Here is a 17,529-nt window from a genome sequence, read left to right as displayed (position 1 = left end):
TCAATCCTCTTCGTTTCGCTTCGTTCATCGAATTCGCTTCTCGCCGATCACCGTTTCTCGCCGTCGTCTAAAAGGTTGGAGCGACTGTTGATTCCGGCAAAAAATGTCGATTAACATGAGAACGCTAACCCAAGCTCTAGCCAAAACCGCCGCGGTGATTGAGAAGACGGTTCAAACCACAGTCCAGGAGGTTACAGGTCCCAAGCCTCTTCAGGACTACGAGCTCCTCTATCAGATCGGCTCCGGTGGTCCCGGCCTCGCCTGGAAGCTCTACTCGGCCAAGGCGCGTGACTCCACGCGGCCTCAGCAGTACCCAACCGTCTGCGTCTGGGTGCTTGATAAGCGCGCCTTATCCGAGGCTCGCGCCAGAGCGGGATTGTCCAAAGCTGCGGAAGACTCGTTTCTCGATCTGATTCGCGCCGACGCGGGGAAGCTGGTGCGGTTGAGGCACCCCGGTGTGGTCCACGTGGTTCAGGCGCTTGACGAGAACAAGAACGCTATGGCTATGGTTACGGAACCGTTATTCGCCTCCGTGGCTAACGCGCTTGGAGATGTTGAGAATGTGGATAACGTGCCGAAAGATCTCAAATCCATGGTGCGTTTTCCAGATACCTCAATTGATTGAGAAAATGGAAGATAGTTAGTTTACTGTTTTAGTATGATTGTTGCAGGAGATGAGCTTGTTGGAGGTGAAGCACGGTCTACTTCAAATGGCAGAGACGTTGAACTTTCTTCATAATAACGCACATCTCATACATCGTGCTGTTTCTCCTGAGGTTGGTTTGTCTAAGCTTATACTCATACTTGTTCATCTCTTTAGAAGCTGAACTTTTGTGTGGATCAATAACTGTATTGCAGAATGTTCTTATTACTTCTGCTGGTTCCTGGAAGTTTGCTGGGTTTGGCTTTGCTATTTCAGAAGCACAGGCTGGGAATTTGGATAACATGCAATCATTCCACTACGCTGTGAGTACTTAAACTCATGATTGGTTACTTTTATTGCATGATGACTGTGTTATGATCTGAATGGACCTGTGCAGGAATATGATGTTGAAGACTCGATTTTGCCACTCCAACCATCTTTAAACTATACTGCACCTGAATTAGTGCGGAGCAAAGCTCCATCAGCTGGAGCTTCTTCAGATATTTTTAGTTTTGGTTGCCTCGCCTATCATTTAGTTGCACGGAAACCATTGTTTGATTGCCACAACAATGTCAAGATGGTAATTCTAATTCCCAAGCCTATTTGTTTAATCTTCAGGCTAAGACGGTCTGATTAGTGTTTTTTTTTCTATAAAATGAAGCAGCCTCAGAACTAGTTTCCATTTCAGATGTATTTTCATACTTGCCTGATATAAACTAGTTGAATATCTGACTCTTCCATCGCTGATTATTGATAGTACGTTCCAATTTTGTTGCAGTACATGAACACATTGAACTATTTAACCAACGAAACTTTCTCATCTATACCCTCGGACTTGGTATCTGATTTGCAACGGATGCTATCAACGAACGAGTCCTTTAGACCAACAGCATTAGATTTCACAGGTAGGAATACTGATTTTTCATTGTTTATTGTGACAAGTTTTACCTCGTAGTTTGTGCACTTACATCTTGGGCCTGACCTTTCACCCGCAGGATCTAATTTTTTCAGAAGCGACACTAGGTTACGTGCCCTCCGTTTCCTTGATCATATGCTTGTATGTATATACACTTTCAATCATCGTTTCAGACAGACATCATCTAGATAGTGGGAAATATATATAACCTTTGGGGGCATTTTTCTATTTACCGCAGGAACGAGACAACATGCAAAAGTCTGAATTCTTAAAAGCACTATCAGATATGTGGAAAGATTTTGACTCCCGTGTATTACGGTATAAGGTAGTCACTTTATGGCTTCTTTCCCATATTCTGTTAACAGAAAAAAGAAACCAATTTACAAGTGCGCTGCCTTGTTACAATTACTCAAACTAGGTTTTGTTACGCAGGTGCTTCCACCTCTTTGTGCTGAACTTAGGAATTTGGTTATGCAGCCAGTGATTCTTCCTATGGTTCTAACTATCGCAGAGTCTCAGGTGCTTTTTCTAATCTGGGTATTTTGCATTCCGTCAATTAGATTTCCATGCATTTCTTTCCTCTTTGTATGAGACTTATAGTTACCACTGGTTCTAGATGATTTTTTTTTTTGTCTTGGATTGCACAAATAGAAACCGGCTATTTATTAACCTGTCATCTGTAGAAAACTTGGAAGTTGCTTTGCATTGACTTTTGGCAATCTCTATCATGTTTTAATGAATGCTTGAAACGTTAAACTACAATTTGCAGGATAAGAATGACTTTGAGTTGACAACGCTCCCAGCTCTTGTTCCTGTTTTGAGTTCTGCTACGGGTGATACTCTGTTGTTGCTTGTAAAGCGTGCAGATCTTATAATTAACAAGGTAAATCTTTAACCCGCGTATATGCAAAACTGGGATTTTAGTCTGCTAAGTTCTACTGAATTGGCACAGTAGGAAGGTGTAAAGTATTTTATCATTGTCATTACTTACAATTTAAAATGAATGGCAATGCCACAGCCATACATTGTTTCTTATGCTGCCATAAACCAATACAAGACCTTCATTGTCTAAAGCTGACTCATATTCAAACCTCAATTTTCGTCTTTTCTCCAATCATGAAAGTGCTTAAAAATGGAATCACTTTCCCTACTTATTATTATCTTACTTCCTCAGATTTTTTACTAGTGTTTTTTTTCTTTCAAATGTGTAGACTAATACAGAGCATCTTGCTTCGCATATCCTCCCTTTGCTTCTCCGAGCCTACAATGACAACGATGTCCGGATACAAGAGGAAGTTCTGAAAAGATCTACATCTGTTGCCAAACAACTTGATGGCCAGGTGATGAATTTATATGTTATTTGATGAGTTTCATCTGAATGGATGATACATGCCTGTGGGTTGATGGGTGGCTTACACAAGCGTAGTTTCACATGCATTAGAATTTTGGTTCTGCAACTCGGTTGCGTTGGTGAGTTTGTTCGGTTCTTCATTATTCCAATTTGTTTTTGCAGGTGGTAAGGCAAGCAATTTTGCCTCGTGTTCATGGCTTGGCTCTCAAAACCACAGTTGCTGCTGTACGTTAGCCTTGATTGGTTCAGTCGTTGTGTCCTTTAAAATATAGAGATTAAATGAAGAGCTTGATCTTCTAACCCATATTTGATACGAACATCCTTGTGGTGCAGGTCAGAGTAAATGCTTTGCTCTGCTTAGCAGAGTTGGTTCAAGCGCTTGATAAACACGCTGTTACTGAAATTTTGCAAACAATTCAGCGCTGTACTGCTGTCGATCGTTCTGCACCTACGCTTATGTGTACTCTTGCAGTCGCAAACGCAATTCTCAAGCAGGTGGGTAAAATAGCTTACTTGTGTCAATGATCTTAATTTGCTTTTATAGCTGTGGTAGCGTATAAGATGGCTTACTTGTCGCTCTCCATAATTTTTCTCCAGTATGGAATTGAATTCACTGCTGAACACGTGCTTCCCTTGATTATACCGCTTCTCACTGCCCAACAACTGAACGTCCAACAGTTTGCCAAATATATGCTATTTGTCAAGGATATTCTCAGGTATACCTCCGAGCTTTCCCGGCCCTGTTTACAACTGCGTACTGTTGTTTTTAGCGTCTGCTTTGTCTATCTTTTGGTCTTGGAACAGGAAAATAGAGGAGAAAAGGGGAGTTACAGTCAATGATTCTGGAGTTCCGGAAGTAAAACCAGGCTCTGTTGCTGATGGGACCCAGTTTCCAATACCAACCCAAAAAATTGAGAAGGTTGCTTCTGCAGCAAAGAACAGTCCTGCATGGGATGAAGACTGGGCCATCCCGACCAAAAGTTCTGCTTCGAGAGATCCTGCACCCGCAAACTCCCAGTTTAACAATTCAACAGTTCCACCACAGCCATCGAACAGGACAACAGTGGCAACGACATGCGCTCCAGTTGATATAGAGTGGCCACCGAGACAATCTTCCAATGTCAGTTCTCAGCCAGCTAATGATGAGGCACGGCTTAACTCAGGTGGAACATCATCAACTCCAAGTTTTGATGAACTAGACCCTTTTGCTAATTGGCCTCCACGAGCCAACAGTGCTTCCATTTCTTCTGGGGGTTTCCACAACGGTACCGCTGCCACTCGACCTCCACCGAACAACAGTGGTTCTAGTTTGAGCAACAACAAAACAGACATGAAGCAGTTTCCAACGGCTAACAACGACTTCTGGGCCTTTGGCAATGCCTCCGTCTCTTCTCAAGGGGGTTCAGGTATCAGTGCAGGTAACCAAGTTCCTATGAACTCTTTTGGGATTCAAAATCAGAACCAAGGAATGCCGTTGTCTTTCGGAAGCAGTTCATACAGTAACCAAAAGCCGCCAGCAGACATCAGTTCCATATTCAAGTCAAGCAAAACTGAGCAAGCTGCAATGAGACTCGCACCACCACCTTCGACAGCCGTGGGAAGAGGAAGGGGAAGGGGTAGAACTGGGACATCTACGTCAAGGTCAAGTGGTTCGAAGCAGCAACAAACTGAGCAGCCATCGCTGTTGGATCTGTTGTGATGAAATCGTTGGTTGAGACAACATTGGGTTTGGTCAAAAACATTTTCAGAGTGAGTGAGTGAGTGGGTTGGTCATTTCTTTTGTTAATTCTCCAGGCTACATTCAACCATCTATTATTATAAATCACAGCCACAGGTTCTTTCTCTGAACTCTCTGAATCTTTGCTCATTATTGTTTCTTCAATAGTGACGCTAAATCTCGTTAGTTTTTTTTTTTTTTGATCATAGATTTAAAATCGAGTTTCTGTGCAGTGCAGTGGGATGTTGTAGGAGATGTTTATCGTTTTCATGTACATAATATTTTCTCTTGCATTTGATATAATACATGCTCCAAAGAAAAATCGTATCTATCGTTATTCATGATAATATATCCTTCTCATTTGATTTAAACTTTTCACATTGTTTGGAATATTATATGATAGTAATCTTCTGATGCATCAATCAACTCAACTCAATTCGTGTGGACAACATAAGTCTAAAACAAGGTTTTGTGTCCCTAATGATCGACGGATAAAAACTATCAAATGTCTCTTGGAACTTTTGTGTTTGTTGAATTGTCTCTTTGAACTTTTGCGTGTGTAATAACTTTCTCACGGGTTGAGTATTTACTTATCTAGATCGCCTATTTCCGGTCTGCTTGCCGCCGTTCACTCTCGGTTTTTGTGTATTTTTGTGATTTAACAATTTTTCGAGTGGTTGGTCTAAGACCCTGCGCGCGAAAAGCAGTAACGAGTAAGATTATTCATGTATAAACATGAATGGTATTAATGGAACTATTTAGAAAGCCCATCTTTGGCTAGTTAAGGAATTAGTGAGATAAGACAGAGGCAACGAGTTGTATTTGTTGGAATTAATCTTCTTAAAGATTCCAAAGAATATTTGATGGTAGGTTTGATTAAATAATGGGTTGGTAAATTACGATTTGATCCAATGATCTTAGTCAAACAGAAAGCCGGATTAAAGTGTAAACAAACAAATTTAGAATAATGGACTTTTTGTTTTCAGATTTATTACATTACATTACAAACTTCAAGAAGAAGGGAAGGGAACAAATCCAAGCTGGCAATCACGTTAACGAGCCGAAACCGCACAATCACAGCTCATCAAACCTCGTGGGACCTTACCTCTTTTATTGGCTTTTTACCCCCCTAATAATTCCAAATCAGCAATTAAGATGATGTTATTTTGTAGTGGGTCACACGCAATACACACCTTTTCTGGATTATTAAAGAAGAAGAATTATAACTACTATACGCTTCAGAACTATGTACCTGCTTTTTCTTGGCCTCAAAAATATCTTTTTCTTTTTTTTCTAATTCTTGCACATTGACTGTCTCACTCAAGATTGTGGTTATAGATTTCCAAAATAGCTGAGGATGTCAGTAGAAAATAGATATATACTGTCACATAGATCTAGGGGCCTGAGCAGGAAAAACAATGCTACAACTTGAATTTTACAAAAACAAGTAGTATTAGCACAATATTTGGGAATCACAAAAAAAAAAAAAGGAAAAATAATTGATTGTTTTGCGCTATCAAAGTAGAGTATTTTTTACTCTTGAAAAAGAATAATAATAACAAAATTGATAAAAAAAAAGAATAATAATAGTTGATTAAAAAAAATAACAAATTAAAAACCTTACTAATAGAGTAGGGTATGATGCCCTTTGTCAACAAAAAAAAAAAGAAAAGAAACCTTACTAATAAATAAATAAAAAAAGAAAATCTAAAAAAAATTGGAACAAGTCATCGTCGTCTTCATTCATCCTCGTCGACTGGCCGATGATTTCAGTTTCAAGTCGCTTTTGACTCTTTTTGTTTTACACGGTGCAAACCGCTTAAATCTCGTGTTAGTTTCTGCGTGACATAGACCTACTCATTATAGATTCTCCCAGAGACAAGATATTGCTTTCCCGTCTACGCCTCGTCGTCAGCGCAGATCATTCTCCTAATATTGAATCCTAATCGGCGAGGCTCTGGGGCTCATCATATCTCCTTTCTTCGATTCCTTCTCAGGTCATTCTCTTCTCCCATCAAACAAAGATTGAGCTTCAGGGTCCTCGTGTGATCATTTTTTTTTAATTTTTTTTACAAATATTCGTCAGATCTTGCTTATCGTTATTGTAAAAAAATGTCTGAATATGTTATGTTATTGTGTTCTTTGGTTGAGCTTTTTAGAACATGTGTGTTTGCTTTGCTGATGACAACACAGGGCGTCTGGTGATCTGTGTGTCTAATTCGTTTTACTGCTCTCCTCTCTCTCTTTGGCTTTGGATGTGCAATGCAAACTCTTCTGGCTAGAAGAAGAGTTTCTCACAAGAGTTTTAATGGGATGAAGACGAGCTTCTACAAAGTCTCTCTCTCTCTTGTTTTCCTCCTTTGGCTACTCCTCTTCCTCTCCTCCTTGTTGATCAGCCTTGGAGATGGTGCTAAAGGTTAAGTTTCTTCTTTTCATCTTCTGTGAATGATCTCTAACAACCAAACTCTTGTGTACTTGCAGATGCGCCTTTGGTTCACTCTGTTGGAATATCTGATCCTGATGAGACTGCTGTGCCTTTTGATGCGCTGCCACTAGTAGAGCCTGAGGGAAGTGAAGACCAAGAAAAGTCGGTGAAGCAAGAAGATACCAATAGCATAGTTTCAGGGAAAGATACAGAAAGCAAAGACAAAGATGATTTTTCGAATCAAAGTGAGACAATCAAGACAGATACCAAAGGGAGTGATGCAGAAAGCAAAGTCACTGACTTTTCGAAGCAAAGTGAGATGAACAAGACTGGTTTATGGAATGATGCAGAGAGCAAAGACATTGAGTTATTGAAGCAAAGTCAAACGAACAAGACATGCACAGGGAATGATACAGAAGACACCAAAGGCAATGAGTTTTTTAAGCAAATTCAAACAAACAAGACAGGCACCGGGAATGATACAGAAAACAAAGACAATGATATTTTGAAGCAAAATCAGAAGATGAACAAAACACATCCAGTGAATGGTACAGAAGAGATCAATGCTTCAAAGCCTGATCAACTCTCTCGTGCTGTTCCGCTTGGCCTTGATGAGTTCAAGAGCAGAGCTTCTCACACTAGAAACAAATCGTTATCAAGTCAGATCAGCGGTGTGACTCACAGGATGGAGCCTGGAGGGAAAGAGTACAACTATGCATCTGCTTCAAAAGGCGCAAAGGTTCTGTCTTCTAACAAGGAAGCAAAAGGAGCTGCAAGCATTCTAAGCCGGGACAACGACAAGTACCTCAGGAACCCGTGTTCTGCTGAAGGTAAATACGTTGTCATAGAGCTTTCAGAAGAAACGTTGGTCAATACCATCAAGATCGCCAACTTTGAGCATTACTCGTCCAATCTGAAAGAGTTTGAGCTTCAAGGCACCTTGGTTTATCCAACTGATACATGGGTTCACATGGGTAACTTCACAGCTGCAAACGTGAAGCAAGAGCAGAACTTCACACTCGTGGAGCCAAAGTGGGTCAGATACTTGAAGCTAAGACTTCTTAGTCATTATGGCTCAGAGTTCTACTGCACCTTGAGTTTAGTCGAAGTCTATGGAGTGGATGCCGTAGAACGGATGCTGGAGGATTTGATAGCTGTGGAAGACAACAAAAATACATTCAACACCCGAGAGGGAGATTCTGAGCAGAAGGAGAAGCCAATAAAGCAGCAAGCAGAGTCCTCTGAAGGAGTTGATGGTTCCACAGAGAGAGAAAAGGAACTTGAAACCTCACCAGAGAATACGGTAGCAAAAGCTGAAGCATCAATGGCTAGTAATAAGATCACAGAGCCAGTGGAAGAGGTAAGGCGTCATCAGCCAGGAAGCAGAATGCCAGGAGACACAGTGCTGAAGATACTGATGCAGAAGTTAAGGTCATTAGACGTGAACCTATCAGTTCTAGAGAGATACTTAGAGGAACTAAACACAAGATACGGGAACATATTCAAGGAGATGGACCACGAAACCGAGGCGAGAGAAAAAGTGATTGAGACTTTGAGACTTGACGTGGAAGGTATGAAGGAGAGACAAGAGAGAATGGTGAGTGAAGCAGAGGAGATGAAAGAGTGGCGAAAGAGAGTAGAGAGAGAGATGGAGAGAGCTGAGAAAGAGAATGAAAAGGTGAGCAAGAGGGTTGAAGAAGTTTGGCAAAGAGTGGAGTGGATGGAGAAGAAAGGTTTGATAGTGTTCACCTTGTGTATAGGTTTTGGGACTATGGCGGTTATTGCAGTTTTGGTCGGTATAGGGACAGGACGAGCAGAGAAGACAGGTGGTGGGGGTTGGATCTTGTTATTGATTTGCTCAACATTCATTATGTTCGTTTTGTCTCTTTGATGATAAGAGTTTTGGTCTTTTTCTTTTTTTTTCCTTTACACTGTAGAGCCATGTTACTGATTTAAATTAAGTTCGATTTAACCGGATATACTCCCCGACTCATTCTTGAACCGGACTATTGAACTTAACCGATCCATGTATGTTCAAGAAGTAATTAGTCAACTATCAAGAGGTCTGTAGAATTTTTTTAAAAAAAACAATAATTGTAGTAGGTGAGTACTACAATTTCAACGATGTCTCTTTTTCATACTTTCACATGAACTTTTTGAAAAAAAGAAAGATTATATAGCATGAGCTTGTCTTGTTATAAACGGAATTGATAGAGAGTCGAGTGTTTATCTTAATCAATGGCTACCACCGAGACACCACATATAGTTGGTTATGTTCTCTCTTTGCTTCTTCTGATCTTATTGATCTCCTTTCAAGTTAAAGTAGCCGAGGCCAAACGCCACCTACGTTAGTTTACATATCCAAGCTCTTGCCTCTTGCTTCTGTACTTTTAACTTGTGGTCATTATAATTTCTGCGTATATATGTGATGTATATGTTTTGCTAATTGGCAGGTCAAGAACGGCTTCTAGAGTCCCCTCTCCCTCCTACCGCTCCTATGTATCTGCCGCCCTCTAAATCGCGTAGAGGAAGAGGTCCATAAACCAAAAGTACCTTACGGAGAAGAATCTATATAATCGTCAAGAATTGTCGTTGTTCATTATTACCATGTTGTACGCTTTATAATAAAATTTTGTGTTCTTTGAGAATTTGATTCTTGTGTCGTATATATAGCATATGTATGCTACTATGCTCTCAACCTTTTCCAGTTGAAAGCGCGAATCATTCCCATCGTGTGGAGCATATCAGGAAAGGTTGTTCAAATCAACAGTGACATGATCATGAGATGCATTACTGTCTAGAGTCTCTAGACTGTGGCCATGTTTGTTTTTTGTATTGAACATGTAGATGTTGCATCCAACACTGTTTGGTTCTAGTTTTATAATAGCGTTTGATATTAATAGTTAAAAAGACTAAAAATAACATGATTTATATTATTAATTACAATATTTAGGTAGAACAAAATAAAATATAATTTTACAATTTAGACTTAAAATTAATTTTGCCATTATACGAAGAAATCTAATTTTGGCATTATACAAAACTCGTTTTTGACATTTTGACGGAAAAAAATCAATTTTGAGATTTTGATGAGAAAATCACAATTTTGTTATAAAATAATAATTCAATTTTAGGAAATCTTGAAAATAAAATTACAATTATGCAGTTTTACCAAAAAAATCTTGATTTTTTGGTTTTGGTGAAAAACTCAATTTTGCAAAATTGACAGAAAATTTTATTTTGCGGTTTATTCAAAACAAATCGATATTACGGTTTTGGTGAGAAAAATCAATTTTTTAATTTGTAGGTTTGACGGGAAAACTCTTATTGTTTGGTTTTGGTTGAAAAACTCAATTTTATAGATTGGCAGGAAAACTCAATTTTATGGATTGGCAGGAAAACTCATTTTTCCGTTTTGATATGGAACACAATTTCTTAGTTTTGGCGGAAAAATCCAATTACAACTTTGGTGAAAAAGCTAAATTTTTGGTTTTGGCGAAAAAAAACTAATTTTACAGTTTTGGCATAAAACATAAGCTTATAATAAAATTTTACAGTTCGAGTCCCGGCCACGGAGAAATTAACATTTCAGCATCGCCAAGGACAGATGACTGATACGTGGCAACACATGACTAGTCTGGACCACTTCTGTGGGGTCATGATAGCTTTGTATAATTCAAAAAAAAATATAATAAAATTTTGTAATTAATATTTTTATCTATTCTATTAAAATAGATTTACTAAAAATTCACTATACAAGAGTCATACTAGAACCATTCCACTAATTTTTTAGTACTAAAGGTTTTACCGCGCTACGCGAGGTTTATTTGTATATAAAGTTTATATATTTTATATGTTAAATGTTATGTAAAAATAATTTTTTTTAATTAGTTTATTATATCATTTTATATTAAATCATTTAAATTGTTTGATAAATTTGAAAAATTAAAACGAAATATGCTAATTTCTTATGAACAATTAGTCAACGTTTATATGTTCAAATCATCTTAACTTGAGAATTGTTTCCAATGAAATACATTATACAAACAAAATGCCATAATTCTCTGATGTTATGTGAATCTTAAGTAATGTAATATCCAAAAACACTTACACAAATCAACTTTGATATCCTGTTAGTCTTTTGCTGTCACATTTATCAGAAAATTTTCATCTTTGTTTTATTTAAGTATAACCTTTTATTATGTTGACCTAAGGATTTTTTAATAAAAAAATATGTATGTTAGGATATGTGTATTATTAGAAAATATTAAATATTTTAGTATGTGAAAATAACTTAGTAGTATATGAGTGTATATGTCATCTTACGTTTTAGTATTTTTGAATAAAATTTTGAAGTGCATTTCAATTTTATTGGATAATTTTATGTTTGGATGTAAATGATAGAATGCAATTAGTTTAAATATTAAAATAATTTGACTAAACAAAAGAGATCAAATGGCAAAATTACTACAAATATTTGAAATAATTGAATATGAAAAATCATTTACTTAAATATTTTTCATATCCAACACTTGTATATATAAATTAATTATTTAGAAATATTTTTTTAAAATAATAATTTTTTTATCCTCATTATAACACACATAAAATAAAATACTTTTCTATGAGCTTATTTGAATGAAAAATATGTATTGCGTTCCTCTGTTTTAATTCATCAGAGTGTGATTTTATTTTAACCAGTAAACATAGAAAGTAGAAAGATTTTACTTTGTATGTATGGTAATAAACAATTAAAATCGTGCTATATACATAACACAATCCATTATATAGAGTGAAGCTACTTGGATTACATTGTTACTTTATTTTTCTTATGATGATAATGACTTATATTCTTAGCGTTAAACTTATCAGCAAAATAATCAGAATGTGTACTTTTTACCCTTCTTCATAGTGTAGAACGTGAATCCTTCTCCATGATCTACCCATTTCAGAATCATCTTAACCACAATACTAAATGAGTATAACTTAGAAGTATCATAATTTGTCATGCTGAAGAAGGTTAATATTCTCATTTTAATGTACTCAGATGTATAATATATGTGTCTATCAACAATTTGAGAGAAGACGGAAGTCTAAATTGCTACTAACCATTGAAAAGTCTCCCGGAATTTATAAAATATCGTACATGGTAGTTTCATTATGTTTTTTTCTTACCTTTAGTTATTTTCTGTTAATGTTTGTTATCGAAGATTTGGGTTTTTCGATCACTCATACTTATGATTATCTAAAACTGGCATGTATTTTGTCATTTTAAAATACCATAAATGAGAGATTTCATCAAATTTTCCTTGTGTTGGTCATTATGAAATTAGATAACTTGCCTTTAATCATTTATCTCTGATTTTTTTAAATTATGTGGTCGAAAATAGTAAGTTGCAAAAATATCAGATAAAATAATTTATATTTTAAACTTTCTGACTAATATTAAAACTACTTGTAAACTTATATTTGTTAGAATGTCTTTTTAGTAGCTTTTGTCCCTCATTAGAGATCTATGAAGGAAAATACTAATCTTTCATATTTTTAAAATGATGATACATATTTCTTTATATTGATTTTTATTTAATGCATTAATTTTTTATGTTTAAATATAAATAGTAAAACAGAACGCAAAACAATAAAAATTAATTGTTATATGTGAAAAACTTGCAACAATTTATGCAGCTTAAATACAGAAAAAGTATATATATATCAACAAAACATGATACTGTTGGCCAGAAAACATGAAAAAATTTATGCAGCTTATATACTTATCTACTAAATTAAAGAGTTAAACATATTTTGTTAGTTTGTTTGCTATCTTCTATAAGTTCATATATCTGTTAATAAAGACAACCTATCATAAAAAGGTTGCTCAAATGTCAGCAAACAAATCAGTCACGAACTTCATTCTGTAACATGCATATACATTGCGATACTTTGGTCACACTGAACAATCACAAAACTCAATGTGAACTATAATAATTAACATTTTGACCAAAAAATAGATGTGGACTATTGCCATCTATCCCAACCCATCTTGTTGCCAGTAAACTTCAACCAGTACTCCAATAGAATTCTCTGCATTTGGTGCCAAGGATCCCAACAAATCTGGTTCTCACTGGTATCTATATCTATACCTACAATGATATAATTTAGTGGAATTCCTCATGCCTGTTACATTTTATATTTATATGTACAATTGGATTTACCTTTTAAATCGGGTGACCATAGTTCCTTCAGCGGTTGCACTTTCTAGTTCAGATCATCTAGCGATGTTCAAAAACACTTTTTTTCAAGAGTCGCAAGGCCGAGCTGTAAGTCCGAATTTCTAAACTCAGATTCCTCATTTTCTAGCTCCTCTAAAAAATATTGCAGAAATGTGTCTAGAGATAATATATAGTACATTTCTTATCGTAAGAAATGTCTCTTTGTCGTGGGGGATAACAAAAATCAAGAAAGCCTTGTTTTGGATCTGTTGGCTCAACTTTCAAGTGCTGCAAATAGTATATTAGTAATTAGGGTAAACTGGCGTGTAAAACTATATTTGGGTCTTTATAATACCTCCTTAAAACTCTCTTCAGTGGCTCGTGCAAAGCTCCAGCATCGATGCGATTGTTCTTTTTGCTTCCAATGAAGCTAATGGTAGCAACAACACCAGTGCCAAAGTGGGAATACAATTAAGATTACTAAGACTTAGGTTATGACTCAAGAGAAGGAAGGCGGTGATAGAAGTATTGTGTACTTACATAGAAGAATACAACATTGCTATTACTGTATATGTCGTGTATACCAATCCCATCGAATCTTTGAGGGTAGTGAACATAACAAATCTTCTTTCTCGACTGAGAAGCCACCACAGAACACATTGCTCCTCTTAGAGTTTTGCTATTGTAGATGTAGTGATAACAGTCGACTTTCAAACGATAAGGCACAATTGAAATTCCCAAGACTCGTATTTTCAATGAATAGCACAACATAAAAAGACAAAAGAATCAATAAGTTTGTGAGAGACGCATATATATCATTTAAAAATAATACAGTTAAGGATTAAGCATAATTACTTACCAACGAATTCATGGCGCCAGCCTTCTTATGATGGTCAAATCCGGGTCTCACGAGAAAATAAACCAGCCTAGGAAGCTCATGGTTTTCTACATCATAAACATTGTTGTTTCCAAGGAAGACCTTTTGGAATGAGCAAACATGAAAAATAAACAGATACGTTTGAGATTAATGTATACACACCACACGTATACCAAAATGAAACAGTTGACACCTCTGAGCATCTCACGTAGATCATGACAGGATGATCAGGCCAATAGTTACCGTCATGCATAGACGCATAGTCCAGTCTTCTTCAGTCACTGTCTGTGAAGTCACAACTATAAAGCAATGTTAACCTTGAATTCTTAATCTCTCTGTGTCAAGGAAGAGAAATGTAAATTTTGTAATATAAATCAGAAACTAATATTAACAAACCTTCATGGTTCCACGTACACTAACCCAACATCCCAGCTGGCGACTGCAATAAAAGAAAGGGAAACCACCAAAATCAGACTTCGTGGTTTTAGTTCTATAATATAAACAGAGAGTAGTTGTTTAAACTCTATTCGGAATATAAACAGAGAGTAGTCATTTAACCTCTACTTCTTGGTCATCTTCTTCATATTTTTCCTCGTTCTCATCCAACTCATCAACAACTTCATCACATGCCATTTTTTAATGGTTGATCTGCATAAGAAACAGTAGATAGGTTCAAATCGTGGAACTTAATTACGAAGCAATCAGAACTGATATCCCACATGATATCATATTCGTGCTTTAGCCTTGGAGTTTCATCAGGCTGGTGCTTTTGGGTATGACGATGTGAGAAACTTTGGTCTTGAATCTCACCATATATATAGTTAGGTTGGGGAAAGGGAAGAAGTTGAAGAGAGTATTGTGTTGAATGGTACGGTTACTGATATTGATAGTAAGGAAGTTGATCGGTGGAGATATTGTCAGTGACCACCGACAAATGTTTGAAGAAGAAACGATAAAATTGTAGAAAAGAGTGAGCTGACATGGTAAGTTAAAAATATATCATTGGTTGATTTTTTTAATCTGAGGTGGCATGTTTCTCCTTTTGAGTATATATTCACCTTATAATATTGTAAGATGACTTATTTAGTTATTTATAGTAATAATCAAATATATAACATTTTTCAGTTGTTTTAATCTATTCTATTAAAAGAGAATTAGTTTTGAAAAATCTACTTATACAAGGTTACTGTACCCTTTCATTTTTAGTCCAATCTATTATATATAACTATATATTATAACTGAACTCCTATTATATAGCAACCAAATAATATTTTCCAACATTTAGAAATATATTGTAATCTATCTTTTAATTCTAATATTTTTTTGGATCCACTTTTTTATCTATATATAATACCAAACGTAATTGACCTTTATAGGATCTACAACTTATAACATCTACCATTAACTAACGTGCTATACCAATATCAACACTATTAACAAAACAAATTATATCAGACATTGTGGACAATATAGAAAGTTTCATATTATGTTATTAGATTATATATTTGGGACTGCAATACTAAATTAAAAAAATATGCTAAATAAATCTTAAGTCTTATCAACTCAACAAATAAAAATATTATAAAATGCACACCAAATATAATGAGAGAGAGTAAAGTTTAATATTTGGGTCTTCGGGCCGAGTTGGATCGATTCCTTTTATGTCCTAGACATTTAAACCAACTAGATATTTGAAAATTTCAGTTCGGATTCGGGTTGGTTCCGGATCGGTTCAGATTCGTAATTCAAATAACTATAATTTTTGGTTACATAACGGGTCTGACCGATTTGAATTTAAAACCCAAAAAGATTTGAAATACCCAAAACACACAAAAATACCTGAAACATGAAATTTTTTGAAAACTCAAACAAAACTCTTAAAATTTCAAATAGTTTATATAACCCAAAACTTTACCAAAAATATGAACTAAAAACAGAAAATATCCAAAATTTTACTTGAATACCTGAAATATATAAGTAAATTTTGATAGCATCACCTTTTAACTTAAAATATCCATAATACCAATCTTAAATATCCAGATATGCCTAATATACACAAAACAATTGGGTACTTTGTTTAGCCGATCGAATCTCAGATAAAACTTGGACCTAACTGAGACCTGCGGGTTCAAAAGTATACCCAATAAATACTTTGTTTTAAAAATTGACCAAACTGAATATGTATTTTTGGATCAGTTTTGGTTTAAATTTTTGGGTTCGGATAAAGTACATATGCCTAATAGAAATTTACATAAAAATATACATAGAGAATCTCAAATAAGCTAATTAAATCTAAATAAATATCCTTCTTTGATATAATACGACTCTGTAACGTAATAATGTAAAACAATCTCAAAATGCTAATTGATATCAAATTGTGTTTTTTTTTATAATCCAAAAACCCGCGCTTCCGAGCGCGGGTCAAAATCTAGTAATTCCTTAAGATATTAGTAATAAATTAATCTTAACTAAAATTTAACTTTTATTTTTAGATATAACAAAATCTGTTGAGAAAAATCTAACAAAATCTTACTAAAACTTTCAAATATATTTTTATAAATAATGCATAAATAAAATTTGTAATTAGTAATATAATATTAATATAAATTAATGTGAAAATTTTATTCTAAAACGAAAAATAAAAAAATTCTATGCCTTTTATTTATAAATTTTATATTTATATTCTATATCATAATAAAATATAATATGACAGAATTATATCATAATAAAATAATTTCATATAAATAAATAAATGACATATCATTCACTGTTGAAAATGGTTAAAATATGTAAACTACAATATTATTTATGCAAAATAAAATTATTAGCATATGTTAAACTTTTATATTGATAAGTATACAACTATATGTATTATTATTTTAACTTTTCTTTATTTTAAAATTAAAAATAATATATTATCTAAAAATGATTGTATTCAAAATATAATAATATATAATTTAACATTTAATTCTTTTGGTATTTACAAAATATGCTGTTATAAAAATTTGAAATTTTAATAGTTTATTTATAGATATTCTTCTACACTTAAAAACCAAATATATAAATTTTACTATCAAAAATTTTACAGAAACAAAACAAAATCATTGATGCTAAAGTATAACTTTTTAAAATGCAACATATAGAATAAAAATTTATGACTGTAATCTATAATATTTTCATAATCAATATTCTAGAGCATTTTAAATAAATATTTCTTTTGTAAAAAAAAATTGACGAAAAATAAAATTTTAAAAATAAATTATTCTAATTGATATAAAATTTTAAAATGTATTGTAAGCCTACTATATAAATTGAAAAAAAAAATACACTTGAAAAAGATGCTCCATTTGATTATTTGAGATTATAAATTTGTTTACCAAATTCAAAAAAT

The 17,529-nt window shown here is 34.7% G+C and overlaps 2 protein-coding genes and 1 long non-coding RNA gene across 9 annotated transcripts; 2 read left to right on the top strand and 1 right to left on the bottom strand.

The window, feature by feature from the left end:
• The first annotated feature begins 9 nt into the window (after window positions 1-9).
• Window positions 10-5,000, top strand: LOC106429788 (SCY1-like protein 2 A). 2 transcript variants are annotated; one of them, XR_001285873.3, is made up of 15 exons: window positions 10-595; window positions 672-776; window positions 859-966; window positions 1,041-1,223; window positions 1,422-1,548; window positions 1,639-1,700; window positions 1,798-1,884; window positions 1,992-2,078; window positions 2,329-2,442; window positions 2,771-2,899; window positions 3,073-3,135; window positions 3,244-3,405; window positions 3,508-3,626; window positions 3,715-4,744; window positions 4,837-5,000. XR_001285873.3 is itself a non-coding variant. In XM_013870534.3 (14 exons), the coding sequence occupies exons 1-14, from the start codon at window positions 104-106 to the stop codon at window positions 4,607-4,609; spliced, it is 2,733 nt and encodes a 910-aa protein (XP_013725988.3). In that variant the 5' UTR covers window positions 10-103; the 3' UTR covers window positions 4,610-4,822. The 2 variants fall into 2 exon arrangements, 1 of the variants encoding a protein (XP_013725988.3); XM_013870534.3 differs by lacking the exon at window positions 4,837-5,000 and having other exon boundaries at window positions 3,715-4,822.
• Window positions 5,001-6,319: 1,319 nt separating this feature from the next.
• On the top strand, window positions 6,320-9,031 carry LOC106429805 (SUN domain-containing protein 3). The gene is made up of 3 exons (XM_013870557.3): window positions 6,320-6,624; window positions 6,821-7,043; window positions 7,109-9,031. Exons 2-3 carry the CDS (start codon window positions 6,890-6,892, stop codon window positions 8,941-8,943), a joined length of 1,989 nt encoding a protein of 662 aa, XP_013726011.1. The 5' UTR covers window positions 6,320-6,624; window positions 6,821-6,889; the 3' UTR covers window positions 8,944-9,031.
• A 3,864-nt stretch (window positions 9,032-12,895) lies between these two features.
• LOC106429757 lies at window positions 12,896-16,536 on the bottom strand. 6 transcript variants are annotated; one of them, XR_007316484.1, is made up of 9 exons: window positions 14,858-16,529; window positions 14,697-14,786; window positions 14,535-14,577; window positions 14,332-14,437; window positions 14,121-14,240; window positions 13,802-14,004; window positions 13,617-13,691; window positions 13,265-13,549; window positions 12,896-13,192 (listed from the first exon to the last, which is right to left on the bottom strand). It is a non-coding gene; the product is annotated as an uncharacterized LOC106429757 (long non-coding RNA). The 6 variants fall into 6 exon arrangements; XR_007316485.1 differs by having other exon boundaries at window positions 13,802-14,240; window positions 14,347-14,437; window positions 14,858-16,536; XR_007316486.1 differs by having other exon boundaries at window positions 13,802-14,240; window positions 14,347-14,423; window positions 14,858-16,535.
• Window positions 16,537-17,529: the final 993 nt, after the last annotated feature.

The sequence above is a fragment of the Brassica napus genome, chromosome A9 (assembly GCF_020379485.1).
Source record: "Brassica napus cultivar Da-Ae chromosome A9, Da-Ae, whole genome shotgun sequence".
Taxonomy (NCBI): Eukaryota; Viridiplantae; Streptophyta; class Magnoliopsida; order Brassicales; family Brassicaceae; genus Brassica; species Brassica napus.
Note: the sequence above shows the minus strand (reverse complement) of the source record. Positions and strands in the feature narration are given on the sequence as shown.